This window comes from Eulemur rufifrons, chromosome 7, assembly GCF_041146395.1.
Source record: "Eulemur rufifrons isolate Redbay chromosome 7, OSU_ERuf_1, whole genome shotgun sequence".
NCBI classification, from domain to species: Eukaryota; Metazoa; Chordata; class Mammalia; order Primates; family Lemuridae; genus Eulemur; species Eulemur rufifrons.
In genome coordinates this window covers 279,519,565-279,539,460 of record NC_090989.1, presented here as the reverse complement: position 1 = coordinate 279,539,460, position 19,896 = coordinate 279,519,565, and the positions used below count along the sequence as shown (strand labels likewise).

The window sequence follows — 19,896 nt, the reverse complement described above, 5'->3', positions numbered from 1 at the left end:
GTGTGGGCCTGGTTTTTCTTTTCTTTTTAGAGACAGGGTCTCGCTCTGTTGCCCAGGCTGGCATGCAGTGGTGCGATAATAGCTCAATGCAGCCTTGAGCTCCTGGGCTCAAGCAATCCTCCCGCCCTCAGCCTCCCAAAGTGCTGGGATTACAGGTGTGTGCCACCACACCTGGCTAATTTTTTCTTGTAGAGACAGGGTCTTGCTGTGTTGCCCAGACTGGTCTCAAACTCCTGCCTCAGCCTCCCAGTGCTACAATTACAGGTGTGAGTGACTGTGCTCTGCCTGGTTTGGACTTTTGTACTCACGTTAAACAGCTTGCCAGACTCAGGTGGAAACTGCCCCCATCTGAGCTGCACACTGAAGGCAGGGGCTGTGGCATCTTACCTGCTGCATCCTAAGTCCAGGTGAATGAATGAATGGAAGAGGGAGTGAACAGGCCAGAGGGGCAGGAGGTGAGGCCTGAGCAGGCCAGGGGGGGACGGGAGGCTCTGGGGCCGGGTAGCTCAGGTGGCTTGCACACAGGCTAGGAGGAGTCAAGGCAGAGTTTATTGGTCCCTGAGGACCCCCCCTCCCCCCCCCGGTGCCATTCCTCCTCCTCTCATAGCCAGGGCAGGACTGAGATGGAGAAGGTGACACAGACAGATCCACAAGGGCAGAAAGGCCCTGCCTGAGGGACAGCCAGGCAGCCACCCAGGGAGAGGATGATGGAGTAGGGAGAGATAAGGGGCGCTCTGTCCTGACCTCCTGTTGCAGGAGGGGGTCAGGGGCCCGGTCGGCGCCTCCCCTCCCCTCCCCTCCTGGAGGTATGGGTGAAGCTGAATGAACTTGGGCAGCTCTGGGGCCAGGATCCTCTTCGGCCACCTAACCAACAGCCACTACTGCCCCTGCCCAACTGTGTTGGCTTCCTGAGTCTGGAGACTGCTGCTCTGGTCCCATTTATAAGCTCCCTGCTCTCTGTGGAGAGCTTGGTGACCCCTCTACCTCTCCTTGCACTGACCCAAGACATCATCCTGAGAAGGCCCTGTCAGTCTCAGCCTGCGAACCAGAGGGCCTGCCTAGCCCAGAAGACATAAAACTTGCACATAAGGCTTTCACAGAAAACCTCTGGAGTGGGTGTGGGAGGTGGCAGTGAGTCACTTGGCAGTTTTGGAGGGAGGGGCCAGAACCTTGGGTGGAAGTGCTGGGCCCTGCTTGCTTTGGTCTGGCATGTGTCCAGGACCCCTCTGGGGTGGAGCCTCGGGCTCTGGATCCAGCATCTGCCAGCCCTCAGAGGGATGTAGGGGGAAAATCACAGCTTCTCTTTGCCTGCCTGGATTCGGGTATAGGCCTCTTGGTCCAGTGGGACGTAGTGGCCCTTCCGGGTGTCCAGGTAGAACAGCGGGTCTTTCACGATAGCTGGGTCAAAGCCCTCCTTCCGTAGCTCTGTCTTCTGAAACTTGTAGGTCCCTGGGGGAGTGGGGAAAACTCAGACAGTTCGGGGCAGGGGCCTGAGATCCCAGGAACCTGACCACCACTGTTGGGGAAGGGCAGAGAGAAGGGCTGGAGAGAAAACAGGGGAGGGGGAGTGTGGGAGAAGGAGGCACCGCCCTCACCTTATGTATTGCTTCTAGAGCAGCCATGACAAAGCAGAGGTGGGGGACAGGGACAGCTATGTTACCCACCCACACCTATTTTGAAAATGGGGAAACTGAGCCCTAGAGAAGAGAAGCTATGTGCCCGACTTCACACACTGAGTGACAGCAAAGTGGGGGACCAGAACTCGGGTCTCCTGACTGATGACCCTTTACTTGAGCACCGACTTACAGAGTACAAGTGTGATCTCATTTTCTAAGACGCACATGCTTCCAAATTTTAACATCTCTGAAATAGTTTAATTAGCAGCTTTTTTCCCCTTAATAGTATGTAAACTGTGCCTCTTTCAATCAACAGTATTAGCCCCACTGCATGATGAGAAGACCGATACTCATCAGTCTTCTGGGATTTGAGCCTGGGTGTGACAGACTTCCAAAAAAGGGCTACAGAGTCCTCCCCTCCCTGTACACCTTTGCAATGTGGCTTTGCCACTTCTCCCAGCAAGAGCTGGAGTCTTTCTCAATCCCCACTGGCCTCAATCTGGATGGGCCTTTGACTTGCTTTGACCAATAGAATGTGGCAGAAGCAACACTGTGGGATTTCTCGGTGAGTCTAGGCTACAAGGGCCCTGCAGTCCCATCCCCTCCTCTCTCCCTGCCCCCAAGGTCTCAGGGATGCCTTGAGGCCAGTGTAGCCTTCTGAAGGATGAGAAGCCACATGGAGCAGAGAGAAACCATCCCTAGTGGGCCCCAGACCAGCACTGTCCAACAGGGTCATCGTTGGTTGTATGTGGCTATTTAAATTTAATTAAAATTAAACAAAATTTAAATTTCAGTTCCTCAGTCACACTAGGTACATTTCAAGTGCACAATAGCTATGCAGGGCTAGTAGCTACTGTGTTGGACAGCAGAGATCCTAAACATTTCCATCATCGCAAAAAGTTCTGTTGGACAGTGCTGCAGAAGCAACCAGATGAGAGCCAGACACGGGAGTGAGGCCATCTTAGAGCCTCCTGCCCCAGTTGAATAACTAAGTGATGGCAGCTCTTTGAGTAACCCCAGGCAAGGCCAACAGGAGAACCGCTCAGCTGAACTTAACCCCCAAATTGCTGACCCACAGAACTGTGAGCAAATAAAATGGTCATCTGATGCCATTGTGGGGCAAATACATTTACGGGTGGTTTGTTCTGTAGCAAAGCCCATCTGAACCCCAAGATCTGATAGCCTCCCTGCCCCTCCTGGACAGAAGTCACAGTGTCATCCAATCCTCAGGGAACTCACACGCAGTCTTGGTCATGAGCCTGGTCCCAGTGTCCTTGTCCTTCAGTGCCACACTGAAGCCCTAGACCCTCCCTATTGCTATTGTTTCAGGAGCCCCCAGAGGTCCAGGCGTCCACTCTCTGGCAGGGGCCACATTGATCGGGGAAGGCCTGCCATCAAGGTGGGCGATGACATGATGACCACATGGGAGGTGGCCAGGCAGATATGGCCCAAGATCCTGCTCAAACACTTCTGTGGCTCCCTACTGCCCCCAGGATAATACAAACTCCCACCCGGGCCTCCAAGGCCCTGGGCTTCTGGCCCCTGCTGGCCTCTCCCTCCAATCTCATGCCACTGCCTGCCCCTCTCATTTGGCTCCAGCTTTGGGGGCCTCCTTTCATCCCCTGGCACCCAAGCTCCTTCCTGCCCTGGGGATTTCATACTTGCTGCTCCCACAGCCTAGAATGCCTCCCACCCCAGTAAATTCCTCCCTTTCCTTCGGATCTCAGCTGAGCTATCACCTCCTCAGGGCAGCCTCAAGTCATCCCAAACGTCCCTTCATTCCTTTTCTCTCAGCTTGACCTGTGGCCCAGTCTTTATCTTTGGAATTCCTTGTCCTATGGCTGCCTTCTCTCCTGCTCTAAAAGCTCCAAGAAGGCAAAGGTCCCGTCAGAATTTGTTACCTGTGTCCCCAGGGCCCAGCACGGTGCCTGGCAGTCAGTAAGTATTTGTTCCACGAAGGAACCATGAGCCTCTTCTCTCTGGAGACTCAGTCTGCTCACTCTACACGGGCAGGTCAGTTTACCAACTACCCAGCCACGCTATGGGCACAGGTCAGACGATAGCCAATTGGGTCTCCACGGAAGAAATGGGAAAGAGCCTAGGCTTGGAACCCCAGAGCTGGCGCAGGGGGTGGGACACACCTGTTTTGTGCAGCTCAGGCAGGAAACGCAGGAAGATGGGGCAGGCGTACAAGGGCAGCTCCTTCTTTAAGACCTGTGCAAAGTGCTCCAGGTCACAGCTCTCTGTGGGGTTGGCCACAGCAGCCATTCCGGCCCGGCCCTCAGCTCCTGGGGGCAGTAAGGTAGACGGTGAGTGGCTGGAGGTGGCCCCGGGTGGTGCCTCCGCACGTAGCTCCCCTCTCCGCACACATACCTGGCACCTCCACGCCATACACCACCACGTCGGCCATGTCCAGCAAGCGGCTGAGCGTGCCCTCCACCTCGGTGGTGGACACGTTCTCGCCCTTCCAGCGGAACGTGTCCCCCGTGCGGTCTCGGAAGTACAGGTAGCCCAGCTCGTCCATCACCAGCACGTCGCCTAGGGAGGGGTTGTATGAAGCCGCTTGCGCCGGCTGACCCTTGGCCCGGGCTTGAGCCAGGCAGTCCTCACTGGAGCACAAGGACTTCTTTTACCCTAAGAGCTTTACCCTAAGGCGGGGGGGAGGGGGGGGGTCCTGGGGAGATATTCTCTGAAGGTGGGATAAGCTCCCCTCATCCACTCCGCCTCCTCAGAAAGGGGCTGTGAAGGGCTGGGGACCCACCAGTGAGGTAGGCCTGGTCCCCTTTCTTGAAGACATCCTTGGCAATCTTCTTATTGTTGGCGCCCTGGTTGAGGTAGCCGTCGAAGCGGCGCAGGGGGTCTTTCTGGATGATGCGGCCCACCAGCTGGCCTGGCTCACCTAGGGGATGGGGCAGGCAGACTCAGATGTGGCCTAGGCAGCCTCTCCCACCTGTCCCCACCTCGCCAAATGCACCCTGCATCTTGATCTGACTGGATCCGTACTGCTTGCCACACAAATGCCCCTCTTCACCCCAGCCGGGAGCTCATCTCGGCAGGTCTGACACCCTTAGGCACGTGGTGATGCCTGTTCACTGAATGGATGGGAAGATGCGCACACAGCAATGCGGTCAGCCTGCACGGGGACAGCCTAATAAAAGCAGCACATCGAGCCCCTGCTCCCTGCCTTCTGCTCGCAGAACTTTATGTTCTTTACCATATGTAATCCTGCAGTCAACCCGATGAGGGAGCTCAGGGTCCTCTCGAGTCAACATGAAAATGAATGAATGGACAGATGGACAGGCAAGTGAATGAATGGATGGACAAAGAAATGAGTAACTTGTAGCCCTAGGAGCAGAGCTGACTGCTGGCCACCGGTCAGAACAGGGCTTCCCATCCACCCACATCTGGCTTCTCTCCTTCCCGGGCCAACCCCTCCCCCTCTGACCCCCAATTCCGGCCTGAGGCAGACCTGGCTGGCAGGGAATGCAGACGCCATCGGGCCCCCGGATCAGCTCCATGGTGTCCTCGTTGACACGTACCAGCCGGATAGGGTACACGAAGGATAGGATGCGGCTGTTGAAGCCACAGGCCCCCACCTGCGAAGGCTAAGACTTGGGCCTGGGCTCTTCCACCGTGGGCCCCAAACTGGACAATGAGGGCAAGGGGACTCCATCACCCACACTCTCGCACTAGAACTCTGCCCTCTTCTCTGCTGCCCAGTGCCTCCCGTGGCCCATCCTGCAGTGGCCTCACCCTCCCCCAACCTGGCCGAACCTGGCTGTCGAAGTTGCCCAGGCTGCAGTTGCACTCAGTGGCCCCGTAGAACTCAGCCACCTGGGGTATGTGGAAGCGGCTGGAGAAGGTGGTCCAGATGGACTGCCGGAGGCCATTGCCTAGTGCCATGCGAACCTGGTGCTGGTTTTCTGCCTCCCGGGGAGGCTGGTTCAGGAGGTAGCGGCACAGTTCGCCAATGTACTGCACGATCTGGGGGTGGACTTGGTGTGACTCTAGGCTCCTGAGGTGCCCTCACTTCACTACTTCCCAATCCCTGAAGCCTCTACCCTCCCCAGGGGTTGGCTGTGTAATCTCCTCCCTCTCCGGGACTCAGTCTTCCCATCTAAACAATGGGAATTTTGCCCCGAGGGAACCCTTCTGAATGAATGGCCACCTCAGTTGTAAGACAGATGCCCCAAAGTGTGGTTATGGGCAGAGTAACAAGGGGATGGGGGACAGTTCGCCCACTCCCTCCCTTCCCCTCTCACTCACTGTGCAGTTGTACTTGATACAATCATCCCAGAACCGGGAGGCTGAGAATTTCTTCCGGATCACCACCGTCATTCCGTGGAGCAGGCACTGCCCAATTCCCACGATGTTTCCTGAAGCAGAGGGGTGGGCCCTGAGGTCAGGGAAACAGAGACCCTCCCTCCAGAGGTTCCCCCCATTACCCAGGCCTACCTCCTCTCAGGCCCCCTCTCCTAGTCTCTTTCCTGTCCTGTCCTGCCTGCACTAAGTGAACATCTCTCCCCTGTTCAGACCCCTTCTGTGTGCCTCAGTGCCTCTGCTCCCAGGGGAGTCTAGAGTTTGTCCCAAGCCCATAAAGCTGCCCTTCAGCCAGGCAGGACAGAGCTGCCCTGCGGGGCTTCTGCCCCTCACACCTGTCAGCCTTGAGGGACCTCCTCCCAGAAGCCTCCCAGCCTCCATCACCCAGCTCTTCCTTGGGCTGCACTCCTACTCCCTGCCCCTCCTCCATACTCAGGCACACGCACCACTCTAAACACCCGTAGGGCAGGAACTGTATCTATTTAAGCTTTGTCTCCCCTTAAGCCTCTAAAACCAAGCAGCAGTGCCACGCCCATCTGTGGAAACAATATGAAGTGTCAGACCAGCCCAGATGCCCCGTGGGACACTGTCAAACACACACTGAGGCTGGTGTGGATGCCCTAACAGACAAGACAACTGAGGTCTAATCAATGGCCAGAGTTGTTTTTTTTTTAGAGACACGGTCTCACTCTGTCACCCAGGCTGGAATGCAGTGGCGTCATCATAGCTCACTCAGCCTCAAACTCCTGGGCTCAAGCGATCCTCTTGCCTCAGCCTCCCAAGGAGCTAGGAGGACTACTGGTGAGTGCCTCCATGCCTGGATAATTTTTTAATTTTTTGAAGAGATAGGCATCTCCCCATGTTGCCTAAACTGGTCTCGAACTCCTGGCCTCAAGTGATCCTCCTGCCTTGGCCTCCCAAAGTGCTAGAATTACAGGCCACTGCACCCAGCCCCAGATTTGACTCTAAAACTCATGTGTTTCTATGGCAATGTGCTGCTTGAGAAGAAAAGTGGGGTTCCTGTGGCGCTGGGGGATGCTAGAGGCAGAGGGGGCAGGCCCAGGGCTACCTGCTGAATGGTAGAGGGGGAGGCAGTCATAGACGATGTCGTCGGCTCGCATGCGGAATCCGTAGTACACCAGGGCAGCCATGCGGTAATACCTGGAAGGGCACAGGGCGAATGGCCGGGTGGGCCCCTGGACAGGGGGAGGAGGCTCCCAGGCCCTGCCCATGCTGACGCCGACGCTGAGGGACCCGTGCCTTACCTGCTGTGCACCACGATAGCAGCTTTGGGCAGCCCTGTGGTGCCTGATGTGTAGATGTAGAAGAGCTTATCTGAAGAAAACAGACACATGAGTGCTGTGAGGGGCAGCATGGGACTGGCATGGGACCACACAGACAGATGCCTGCATATGTGCAGCCCTTAACACCTGCTCCCACCACACTTCTTCCAGGAAGCCTACCCTGATGCCCTCAAACACTGCTCTACTCTAACGCCTGCATCCACTCCTTCAACAAACATTTCCTGGGCCCTCGCTCCTTGCTAGGCCGTGGGGGAGAGACATTAGTGATTAAGATTGGCACAGGCCCTCTCGGGAGTTATAGCTGAGTGGGACAGTCAGATGAGGATGGAGGCAATTCCCATACTGAGCACCAAGCACCAGGGGGAGGGCAGGAAGCACAGGACCTATTGAAGCCTGGCAGTGACACTTGGCCTGGGCTTGTGGGAGGGGAGATGGCGCCAGGTAGGCTTCCTGAAGGAGGTAATGACTGCCCTAAGTCTTAGAGCACGGGGAGGCATTAGCTGCAGGAAGTGGGGTGTTGAGGTAGCTTCTGCACTGCTAACTATGTATTTTTCTCACCCCGTGGCCCTAAATAGGGGCTGCCCCATTACAGTTTCTATAGGAAACTCAGCCCTACCAGAGTGGAGGTTCCTGGAGGTCAGGAGCTCCACAGGATGACCCTACATGCTTCTAGCACACGCCATGACATCTCATGCTCTCTGGCTGTCTGCTGTTTGCCGGCCCTAAGCACCAGGCAGCAGGGTGAACCAGCCAGAGTCCCTGCCCTCAAGCAGCTTACAAAGGCACCCAGGAGACCAGGTCCATGTATGAAAGAGAGGTCAAAGGACAATGAGGACAATGCCCAGTTACTGAGCCCTTCCTGCCACACCCTAGCTTTAGGACTTGATCCATTGTATTTTTTTCAACTCTCATAAAGTAGGTTCTGTTGTTATCCTCTATTTTGTGGCTGTGGGCACCAAAGTTCAGAGGGCAGGTTAGGTGTCAGCCACATAGGGAAGCAGCAGAGCCGGGATATAAACTCAGATCTGACTCGCCAGCCTGAGCTCTGAGCCATCGGGCAGGGTGGCTTTGCAGGGGAGAGGGAGGAGCAGAAGAACCAGGCAAGCTAGAGTATAAAGGAAGAGAAGTGAGAGGCCCAGGGAGGCCACCTGGAAGAGGGGGTGGGGGAGGCAGCCCAGAGCTGGGAGAGGATCACAGCTGGAGACACAGTAGTGTCCTGCACTGGACGGGCACTTGATGAATATTCAAAGGCTCTTGCCCCTCACTGCACTCCCCCCACCCCATCTCACCCCAATCCCAGCAAAAATTCAGACGAAGCAAGTTCCTGGGGTCCTCATAATCCTGTACTTGTTAGGCATCCATGAAGGCCTGATCAACAAATCAAAGAATTGGACTTAGGGAACCCTTGTGTACTTGCTCTGTGCCTGGCGTCTTTATACACATCAGCTTGTTGCACCTTCATGGTAACCCCAGTGTCCCAGGGTTATTGTCCCCATTTTCCAGATGGAAAAAGGGAGGTGACATGACTTGTTCAGGCACACAGCAAGTTTGCAGAACTCAAGCCTTCTGGTTCTGAGGCCAGTGATGTGTCTTGGGCCCATCTTAGAAACCCTCTGTGGGGGAAGGGGAGCCCACCTGTGAAGCCCTTGTCAGGACGACTGGGCAGGTGCTTTGGGGCATCTTTCAGCAGAGGATCCAGGTGCTCTGTGCTGGCGGGCACTGCGCTGGGCTCCCAGGAGCCGGAGCAGAAGAGGCTGAGCGAGGGGTCCAGGTTGGCATGGATCTCACAGACAGCTACAGGGGAGACAGGGCAGGTCAGCAGGCAGACCAAGAAACCTCATGTTCTCAGGACCTCTGCTCATGCCAGGGCTGGGCATGTTGTCAGGGCAGACTGGCTGGGCAGGGAGAGAAGTGGGTGAAGCACCTGGGACTTCAGTGTTGACAGGAGCAACAGCTCCATCAGCTGCTGGCTAACCACAGAGCAGGCCCTTTACCTGCATTCTGCTGCTCCCACAACCCTAGGAAGGAGGTATCGCTGACAGCCCATTTTACAGATGATAAAATTGAAAATGAAAGGAACTTGTTCACAGCTAGAATGTGCTGGACCTCAGATACAATGCTAGTTCTATCTCACAGCAGGGCCTGGGCTTTTATCCATTGCACTATGTGCTACTCGGTTGAGGACTAGTTAGAAAGGAAGAGTTGGGGTCAGAGGTCGGCAGCCCTCCATCCCCTTTGGAGAGGGGGAACCTCCTCTTGGGCTCCCCGGGCACTGCACAGACATCCAGATACCCACACTGGCCTGGTGCAGTGCCAGCCCACTCGGCCCTACTTCCAGTGGATTCCTCTTGATTCGTCCAACCCTCCCCCTCTCCCCACTGCATCTTTCTTTCTCCTTTTCAGCATCTTAATAATGTCCCTGTCAATTATCCCACAACCACAAGTGCAGGGAGAAAAAACAGGGACCCTGTGGTTAAGCCCAAGGTCAAACCCCAATTCTGCCGCTTACCAACTGTGTGACCTTGGACGAGCTCCTCACACCCCTCTGAACCCCAGGCTCATCATCCATGAAACCAAGACGACAATCCCTACCTCCCCTGGTCTTCTTGAAGATTAGAGCTGTTCTTGTAAAGCACCAAGCTCAGTACTCTGTCAGTGCCCATTGTAGCAGCAAACGTTAATAAAATGCAAGCTTTACGAGGAGCACGGGGAACAAATCTTTATATAGATGAGGCAAATGAGCCCTAATCAGTCACAAGGACACTTACCATTAGATCTGAGGGGCCACCTAGTATCAGCCACTTTGCTAGTGCTTTAGGTAAAGTATCTTGTTGAAAATAGGATGAGATAGGAACTCCAGGTGAAGACACCAAAGCTCAGAGAGTTCAGTCCCTTACCCAGGACCTCCAGCTTCCTGGTGTTTGACTCCATGGTTCATGCCCCTAAGCACTGACCCACACAGCTTCCCCCAGGGCTAGAAGGGAGCTGCAGTCTGCGCAAGGTCCCACGGGACTCCTGCATGTCCCCTGCTCCCTTAGGGCTCACCTGGGGCCATTTCGCTGCCAAAGATAAGGGCCCGTGCCCCAGAGGTGGTGATGCAGTGGAGCAGGGCGTCCCGCCGGAGGTTGGTGTTGATGAGTGCTGCCTCCACACCCAGCTTGGCCATGCCCAGCCACAGGCCCACAAACTCATTTCGGTTCTCCATGAAGAGGGCGGCCACATCCCTTGAGGCCAGGCCACGGGCCTGAAGGAAGTTGGCCACGCTGCTCGAGTACTCATCCAGCTGGCGGAAGGTCCAGTGGGTGTCCGTACCCTCGAAGATCAGGGCCGTCTTGTCAGGGTGACGCTGTACCATCGAGGCAAACAAAGTGGGCACTGTCCGCCGCTCCCGCAGGTACCGTCGCACCTTTGCCTTCACCTTCAGGAGCACCAGGCCGCCACTGTGTGGGAGCGAGCAGGGAGCTGACTGCTGGGGGTGGGAGTGAGGGGTCCTGACACCCAGCCTAGGTTGCTGCCTCCCCAGCCTGAGCCTCACGAGCCAGGCCTCCTACAACACTTCCACTCCCAGCTCCTCCTGGCGCTTGGCACCATAACATGCCCCACCTCACTGATGCCTCCCAAGGACACTGCAAGAGCGCGTGATTCCTCACACCCCTTACACAGAGGAACCGCAGCTCTCACAGTGCCACGGCTTGCCCAGACCTTCCCAGGTGGAAGGTGGCTGAGCTGAGATTTGAAATCCAGGCCTTTCTGGCTCAAGAGTTCAACTCCTCCCACGCTCTCAGCCTGCTGCTCTGGCACAAGCCTTCCAGGGCCCAGAGCTCCATGTGAAAGTCCAGACTCCTCATTTGGAGCCTCCCACAGGCCATGTATCACCCTGACCATCACCACAGTAAGTAAAGCAGAAGTTTAGTGATTTGTCTAGTCTTTCTCCCTGTGAGCCAGGGTATGCCTTTGTTTTGGTCACCACTTTGACCCAGGGTCCTGTGCCAGGCACAGAGTAGATGTCTGTGGAATCACTTGGCAACATTTCCTTTCCTACCCCACCTCTGCCACCTTCTGACCCCTTGAACTCCGTGAGGCCCAGCTTCTGTGCCTTTGTCGATGCTATGCCCCCTGGCTGGACTCCCTTCCTTCCACCACCTTCAAGGCACCTCTCAATTACAACCACTTTTCCTCCAGGAGGCCGTGTCTGCTCCCCAAGGCCCTGGCCAGAGGCCATCTCTCTTTGCTCCATGCTCCCACAGACTCGCTGCTACCACTCTTCCTGGGGTGCCAATCAACCCAGAATGACAAATACTGAGCTGCCTGTTCTGGGTGTGGGTCACTGTGTTGGGCACTGGGACACAGTAGTGAGCAAGGCCACCAGGGTCTCTGCCCGCACAGCACTGCCAGGGTAGGGATTTACTGTGTCCCTTTCTTTCTCCCTGACCAGTCTGAGCTTGGCAGACTGACTCTGCCTTGTTCCTCTCTGGGCGCCACAGCCAGCCCAGCACCTTGCATGGATCAGGTGTTTCTGGACATCCCTGTGGAGAATACCTGGCTTTCTTCAGGGAACAGCTTCGCCCAGACATCTGACTAGGGGCCCTGCTCTAGAACTAAGTGACCCTTTTCCCCCTCAGACCTGTGCCAACCTGAGGACAGGGCTCACAGGGGTCCTCTTCACCCTCTCATAATCTAGAGTGTCCTCAGGACCCTTTGCAGATGTCTCTTCAACAGCCCTGGTCCTTGATGTATCTCCCAGACCCCAAGCCTGTCCCCGGCCAAAGAGCCTCAAGTTAGAGAGATTCCCTGGGAGAAGACTTTGACCTTGGAGATGGAGGTACCAGGTACTATTGCCAGGGGAAAGGTGTGAAACAGAGGCTGCTCTTCTGGGGCTCAAGTGCCCTGTTATGGTTGAGACCATGGGCTCTGGTCTAGGAAGATATGGGGGATCAGGAACCCAGTATGGTGTGAGACCCCGGGAAGGACTGGACCAGGTACTCACAAGACATCGCGCCTGACGGTCTTGATGAAGATCCGGATGAAGCGCCAGCCACCAGACCCCAAGTAGAGGAGAAGGAGGGAGAACCCCACCTGGGTCCAAGGCAGTTTCAGCACCAGCTTGGAGAACAGCAGCACCCCCACCAGAGAGGCCCCGAGTAGCATTGTGGCCTGCAGGCACAGGACAGTCAGTGGACCCAAATGTCTACATTCCCCAGGTCTCCCACCTCCCAGCCCAGGCTGCCAGGCCGCTGTAACCCCAAAGGGTCAACCTGTGGTGAGGCTTAGCCATACCGAGTAGAGTGACTGAGGATAGGGGTCCCTTTCTAGGCTTAGGTCCCACGGCTGGCTAGAAGGGACAGGCTACAGGCATGGGACTTGAGGTGAGGAATTCCAAGGGTGAGAAGCAGGGGGCTGGTTCTAGCCTGGTAGTCCCACCTCTGCCTGCCACTCTCCAAGTGACCTTGGGCAACCCCCTTTCCCACTTTAGGCCTTTGTCTACACTCCTGACATCCAGGGTCCCTAATCAAGATGGCTTGGCATGAGTATTAACTTAAGTGCTCTAGCTCGACTCCTTGCCCAGAGACCCAGAGTGGTTCTGTGGATGACCAGGCCAAGACACAACATCCAAAGAGGCAGCTGGGGGGTGGGGGGTGGGCGGGGAGGTGCCCTGCTCAGTCCCTGTCCACAGGTGCAGGCAGCGCAGTGCCTCTGCTGGTCAATAGAGGGCAACCGAGCAAACAAGTTAGAGGCTGGAGGTGCCTGAGAGGTGACCGCCCAGGGGGCAAAGCTGATTAAGGGAGGGGAAGAGGGCCTTGAAGGTACACACCTGACCACCACCACACACCACACACACACACACACACACACACACACACACAGAGAAAGCCACTCAGATGAATCTTTGGGGACTGAGGCTTAAGGTAAGGGGAATGGCTGACTGTGCCGCAGGGGCTGGGCTGAGATTAGGACTCTTGGGTTCTATTCCTGGCGCTTTGCGGACTTGCTCAAGGTGATAGTTGATGGGACTCAGTTTTTCTTCGGGTTTTCCTATTCTTGGGAGGAGCTGAAGGTCATGGCTGTTAAGTAGCTTGAGAGCCTCCAAGCCAGGAGGAGGACATGGTCTGGACCACAAGGAGCCCTTAGAGACCACCTTCCCCTATCCCTCGAGAAAAGCAAAAGCCGAGGACGAGGAGACTGAACCAGCGCCCCCAACCCCAATGCCTGGGTCTCCAAGGTCCTCAGACCTCTGGCCACCCAGAACCCACCAGAGCAGAGGGCAGGAACCCGTCCGGGAAGGCTGGGGGATGGGGAGAGAAGAAGGGAGGATGCCCAGTCTCCTCGGGCCCCCGTCCCGGATCATGTGTACCGCCCTCGCCCCTAGACAGCACGGATAACACAGCGTCTGGAGGGGAGAGAGCGCGGCACGGCGCGCCCTCCACCCCAGGCCGGCATTGCCACCTTCCCCTGACTCGGCCCGGCTCAGCTCCCTGCCCAGGAACCCACGGCCCAGACTGTGCTCACCCGGAGTCGGCTCGGCAGCGCAGCGCCCTGTCCAGATGCGGCCCGGTTGCAGCAGCGGAGTGGAGAGCGCGGGGGACATTAGCCGCCCCTGGGCGCACAGAGCCGGGTCTCAGCAGTGCTTCGCCGGTTCTGCGCCCTGCATGGCCTGGCCCCCGGGCGAGCCCCTCCTGCCGCTCGGCCCCGCCCGCCACGCTCCTCCTCTGCCCGCCTCCTGCAACCTAACCGGCTGCGCCGGCCGCCAACACCGCCTCCCGCGCCTTCCCAGGGCCGGCGAGCCGCAGAGGTGGCGGCGAAGCTAGCTCCTGCGCGCCCGACGCCGCCCGACCCCAGGCGGCCCTGCGCGTGCGACGGGCTCGGGCGCCGCCGCCGCGCGGCACACTGGGAGTTGTAGTCCACGCCGTGCAGCCACGCCCGGCCGCAGAGACCCCGCCCCCCAGACCCAAAGGAGACTTGCCGGCTCCGCCCCAGCCCTGCCTCCCTGCAGTCTCCGGGAGCCAGGACGTAGAGGAACACCCGACCTGCACCGTCAGCCAAGAATCCGGAGCACGTGCCCAAGCCCGGGCAGAGTAGGGCAAAGGCTCAACGCCACACCTAGAAGAGCGCCAAAAGGGCAGTTTCAGGCAGAGAGGCGAACCAGGGGGCACATTTTGGTGGCTGGCTCTGTGGCGCAATGGATAGCGCATTGGACTTCTAGCTAGGCCTGGTGTGGTTATTCAAAGGTTGTGGGTTCGAGTCCCACCAGAGTCGAATTTTGACAGCTCCTCCCTCACTTCCATTTGGTATTTTAGGTCTCCCAGTGACCCTTATAAGGTTCAGAAAGAAGAACCGACCTATCGCTGCTTTGGTACAATAAACTTGGCGTTTGAGAAGGCAGCACCGCTTGCTTGCTGACATAAAGGGCACAGGTTTGGAGGCTCTTGATTAACTTCAGCCTATGATAGTTCTGGACCGGGCAGCAAATCAATTAGGCTATAAACCTGAGGTCTGATTTGTCATGCTACCTGCAGACCCACAGGCCGTTGGCCAGATTCCCAGCCTTGTGGAGCTCTTGGCCTCTGAAACAAGGTTCCTTGATAACCAAACATGTTGGGCATCCACTGTTGCCACGTGTCCTTAAATAGATCCTTAATCCCTTAGTCCTGTTGAAATCTTTGAAAGGGGGGAGGGGCACTTTTCAGAGTCTATAGGGATTAAAGATGAAATTTTGTTCTGATCAGGATTTGGACCTAGTTCTTCTGGAGTATAGAGTGCATCCTTTCAGGGACTTGGGTAAACTCAACCACCTCTTCCAGGGGTATCATATTCAAGAGGCAGGGTATGCAGTGTTTATGGGCATGGACACTGGCATCCAACACACTTGGGTTCCACTTCTCAGCTGAAAGTTCAAAGTCTCATTTTTTTCTTATATATTAAGATAAAAATGGGGACATATTTGAAGTGCTTTCCTCACAGGGTTGGTGTGGAGATTCATGGGGAGCGTTTGAAGTAGTGCTTAACATATTTATTATTGTGGTTTATAGGCTTATTGAGCACAAGCACATACAAGATCGGAATCTAGACACGAAGATTATCTCTGATTGTATCCACAGAGCTCAGCAAATGATGGAAGCTCAATAAATGTTTGTTGAATGAATGAAAGGGAAAGTGAATTGGAGGCATTGACCTGATCCCCACCAGGATCCATGAGTGTAAACATGAGTATTTCCACATCAACTACCTAAGTCATATGCACACTGGGCAGGTGAGAGTTTTGGGGAGGGTGCTGGTGACCAGCCACCTGCTCTTCTCCAGCCAGGCTTGTCACACTGGTGAAACCAAGGCAGTACCCCAGCAGACAATGTGCTGGGCCTAAGGGGGAGGAGCAAGGGGACACAGAGAAAACAAGACAGTCGGCCTTCAAGTCGCTTACAGTCTGGCTGGACACACAGAGGGTGGGTGGAGGGGAGACTAGAATAGATTGTACCTCACCAAGTGCTCACAATACTTCTGCATAATACTCACCACACAGTACTGTGATTATTAAAGTGTCTTTGTGATACAGTCAAACACAGCTGGGTGCACTCCCAGGCCCCGCTGTGAGACTTTGAGCCAATCACTGCTCCCCACAGAGCCTCAGTGTCCTCACCTGAATACAGGTGGGAATACAGTCATCATGGCCCCTGCCTTCTGGGGCTGCGTAGGGATTCAAGGAGGCCGGGTGTGGTGGCTCACGCCTGTAATACTAGCATTCTGGGAGGCCAAGGCAGGAGGATTGCTTGAGCTCAGGAGTTCAAGACCAGCCTGAGGAAGAGCAAGACCCCTGTCCCTACCAAAAATAGAAAATTAGCAGGGTGTGGTGCACACCTGTAGTTCCAGCACTTGGGAGGCTGAGGCAGGAGGATCACTTGAGCCCAGGAGTTTGAGGCTGCAGCGAGCTACAATGATGCCACTGCACTCTACCTAGGGTGATAGAGCAAGACTCTGTCTCAAAAAAAAAAAAAAAAAAAAAAGGGATTCAAGCAGATGATAAATGTCAACCTCTTAGCTCAGGCCTGGCACTGGAAAGCCCTCAGCTGTCATAACTACTCAACTGCCCAGAGGGCAAGGATGGAGCTCTCAATCACTGCTGAACCCCCAGCATCTGCATTCAGCAAACACTCAGAAGATATCTGTCAAATGATCGAAGACTAGTGGGCTTGGACATTACATGGGGAAGGGAGGGCCATGTGGTGGGAAAAGTGATTGGAAAAGCTTTTGTGTGCCAGGCTGTGCTGTTTGTCCCAGGGGTAATGAAGAGCCATTGGGGGTTCTTATGAAGGTCAGGGACTGAGTCCTGTCATTTGTGGGACAGACCAAGCTTAGGCTGACCTCAAGGGGGGCGCTCCTTCCCACTGTCATGACCTCTGTCCACACTGCATTAGGGAACTAACGTCAATCCTGCGACCTCCAGACTCACCAGAAACGTGAAGGAGTTCAGGCTCTCCAGGGCACTGAATTGGTCTGGCCCCTGGCACACAGTAAATGCCTACCCCATGGGTATTCAGTTCTATTTGGCATTAGGACCTCCAAGCTATGGAAGTCCTCCCATTCTGGATGTGTGCAAAATAAAATACCTCTGGCTTGACTTTGTACATGGTGACTTCAGAGGCCTGGAAGGGCCTTCCTGGCAAATGACAGCTTCCTAAGTGCTTACAATATGCTAATAAGCACTGACCATGCCTGACTTTACAGAGCCTCACAACGGTCCTGCTGGGGGTAGGTATACTTCTCTCCCCATTTTACAGTTGGGAAAACAGGCTCCGAGGGTAATGTGACTACTGCAAGGGTGCAGAGCTGGTCACTGGTAGGATCAGGTCTGTCTGCCTTTGGAGCCTCTGCACCCAAACATTGCTCTGGAGTCAGCTACATACAGTTTTTATCAGGCAGACGGGAAAGGGGGTTTTCCCTTGGCTACTGGGAGAGAACTCAAGACCTGTGTGTCCCAGGACAGGCTCCACCATGGCCCAGCTGTGACCCAGGGTCTTCACTACCATCAGCCTTTACTCCATGGGGCTGTTATGGGGACCGAATGAGATTTTGCATGTAGGGTGCTCAGCACGGGGCTCGGCCTCCATTCCTTCAACAACGAAGTGCCAAGCCCCTACTGTGTGCCAAGCACTGTTCACAGCAGTAAAGAACAAGGTCCCTGCTCTTCCAGAGCAAACATGGAACTTGTAAATAAATGAACCAATAAGGTAATTTCAGAGTGTTAAGTGCTCTAAAGAAAATAAGGTGCTGGCATGGAGGGGGAAGGGGACTGCTTCAGTGGCATGGTCAGGGAAGGCTTCTCTGAAGTGCCATTTGAGCAGATGTGACAAGGAGCTGACCATGCAACAACCTGGGGACAGAGTGCTGTTCCCAAAGGTGGGAAGAAGCCTGACGTGTTCAGGAAGCTCGATGAAAGCATACATGATTTATTGAGATGGGAGAACGGACGTTCCTAGGCAGAAGTTGGCAAGGCCTCATGGGCTATTGTAAGAACTCAGTAAGTTGTAGCTATTGCCAGTACAATTTTTCTCCAATTATGAGCTGGTGACACAAATGCCACCCTATGCCTCCATTCCAGATCATCCTAATGCCGTATCCATCTCACAAGTGCTATAAAGGCCCAGGGTCGTCCAGGCCTGGCTAGAGCAGGTGAGCCACCCGGCTGGGCAGAGGCAACCATCTGAGAGTCTGCCCTCCTCCTGCCACCTTGGCACTGTTGACTTTAATGAGCTCTGGTGGGGGTGCCTGGGACCTTGGGAAGCTGTGCAAATAGCTAGCAGGTCTGGAAAGGTAGCCTATCCTGCAAAGATTGATGAGGTACAGGGAACTCACCCCCATCCCCTTTTTCCTGCAGAAATTCCAGCTCAGAACAAGGCTTTCCTCTCAAAAGGTCTGTGGTTTGTTTTTTGTGGGTTTTTCTTGGAGACAGAGTCTTCCTCTGTCACCCCAGGTAGGGTGCAGTGGCGTCATCATAGCTCACTGTAACCTCAAACTCCTGGGCTCAAGCAATATTCCTGCCTCAGCCTCCCAAAGTGCTAGGATCACAGGAGTGAGCCACCATGCAGGGCCAAGTCTGTGGTTTTGAGGTAGACCTCCAGCCTCCCATGTCCTCCCTCTGCCACTGGGAGCACTGAACTGGATGCAGTGGCTGCAGGGATGGTTGGGGCCCTGGTGTGGCCGTGCTGGGCAGATATTCAGACAACGCCAGCTCTGCTCCCATTGCTCATTAGTGAGACACAAGTAATGGTACCACCTCCCTCCTCTAGTGGCGACCTTGAGATGTCAAGGTAATGATGCATCTTGAGTACTTAGCACTCACTGCTTGGCACATAGTACCGCTGTAAATAAGCTGCACCCATTGTTATAGATAAGGAAACTGAGGCATAGGTAAACCAACCAGGGCCCTTGTGACCTGTGTTCCAGGTATTCCAGGCAATTCTTTGCCTACCTCTAGGCCTTAGTTCACCTATCTACTGTGAACTAAAATAAAATTTTCAGGCTCACCCCCTGACAGGCTGACTGAATGGACCCCCTCGTGGCCAAAGGAATATCCTAAAACTAAATTGCCTGCCAGGAGGGTCAGACATGCCTTATCATGCCCTGCTCCATTCTTGGGGACATCCTTTGTAACCCATTATTACCAGGCCTAAGGCTATGCAAGACAAACCTGCAGGTCCTCAATTTACACAACAAATGTATGTCTGGTGGCTTATCTCTGTTAAACAGCTCCTTATGTTGAAACATTCCAAGCCTTTAGACAAAGCTTCATGTCTTCAACCAATTACAAGCCAAAGAATCTTCAAACCCACCTAGAACCTGTAAGCCCCCTCCCCCTTCGAGATGGCCCGCCTTTCGAGCCAAACCAATGTATGCCTCCCACATGTTGATTTATGACTTTCCCTATAACTCCTGTCTCCCTGAAATGTATAAAACCAAACTGTAACCCAGCCGCACCGAGTACGAGTACACTTGCTCAAGGCTTCTTGGACGAGGCTCTGGGTCATGGTCCTCACATTTGGCTCAGAATAAATCTCTTTAAAATTATTTTACAGAGTTTGGCTTTTCTTCCGTTGACATTACACAATGAAGAGTTGGCCCCAAACAACTCTAAAGGCTCTGCCATCTTAGAAGTTTTTCTGGTTCTAAATCTCAAGATAGGGCCACCCACTCTTCCAATGATACTTGTCATCCTGCCTGTCCTCACTCCTTGGCTCTGACACAAGGAAACTTTGTTTGCCACTACAAAATGAACTGCAGCCTCACACCTTCCCTTTGTGCCTGTGAACACAGTGAAAATAAAATAGCTCCTACTCTCTGGGCCCTTTCTCAGCGGCTCTTTTTCTGAATGTCACCTCAGGAAACCCCCCAAGTAACCCTAGGAGGTGAGTCCTGTTTGCATTCCCATTTTACTGAGGATGAAACTGGGGCTCAGAAAGGGGAAGGGAGGCTGGGCGTGGTGGCTCATGCCTGTAATCTCAGCACTTTGGGAGGCTGAGGCAGGAGGATCACTTGACACCAGGAGTTCGAGACCAGCCTTGGCCACACAGTTGAGACCCCATCTCTACAGAGGATAGTGGACAAACAGCTAAAGCTCAGGCTGGGAGGGGAATTTCTGTCCTCAGTGCTAGGAAGACCCAAGGCTG

The 19,896-nt window shown here is 54.9% G+C and overlaps 1 protein-coding gene and 1 non-coding gene across 2 annotated transcripts; one reads left to right on the top strand and one right to left on the bottom strand.

The window, feature by feature from the left end:
* Positions 1-286: 286 nt before the first annotated feature.
* SLC27A4 (solute carrier family 27 member 4) lies at positions 287-14,071 on the bottom strand. Its single transcript, XM_069474720.1, has 13 exons — positions 13,748-14,071; positions 12,228-12,394; positions 10,286-10,680; positions 8,876-9,034; positions 7,202-7,271; positions 7,006-7,097; positions 5,883-5,992; positions 5,391-5,600; positions 5,086-5,212; positions 4,378-4,515; positions 3,990-4,154; positions 3,758-3,904; positions 287-1,449 (listed from the first exon to the last, which is right to left on the bottom strand). Exons 2-13 carry the CDS (start codon positions 12,386-12,388, stop codon positions 1,292-1,294), a joined length of 1,932 nt encoding a protein of 643 aa, XP_069330821.1. The 5' UTR covers positions 12,389-12,394; positions 13,748-14,071; the 3' UTR covers positions 287-1,291.
* A 332-nt stretch (positions 14,072-14,403) lies between these two features.
* Positions 14,404-14,494, top strand: TRNAR-UCU (transfer RNA arginine (anticodon UCU)). The gene is given in 2 exon segments: positions 14,404-14,440; positions 14,459-14,494. It is a non-coding gene; the product is annotated as a tRNA-Arg (tRNA).
* Positions 14,495-19,896: the final 5,402 nt, after the last annotated feature.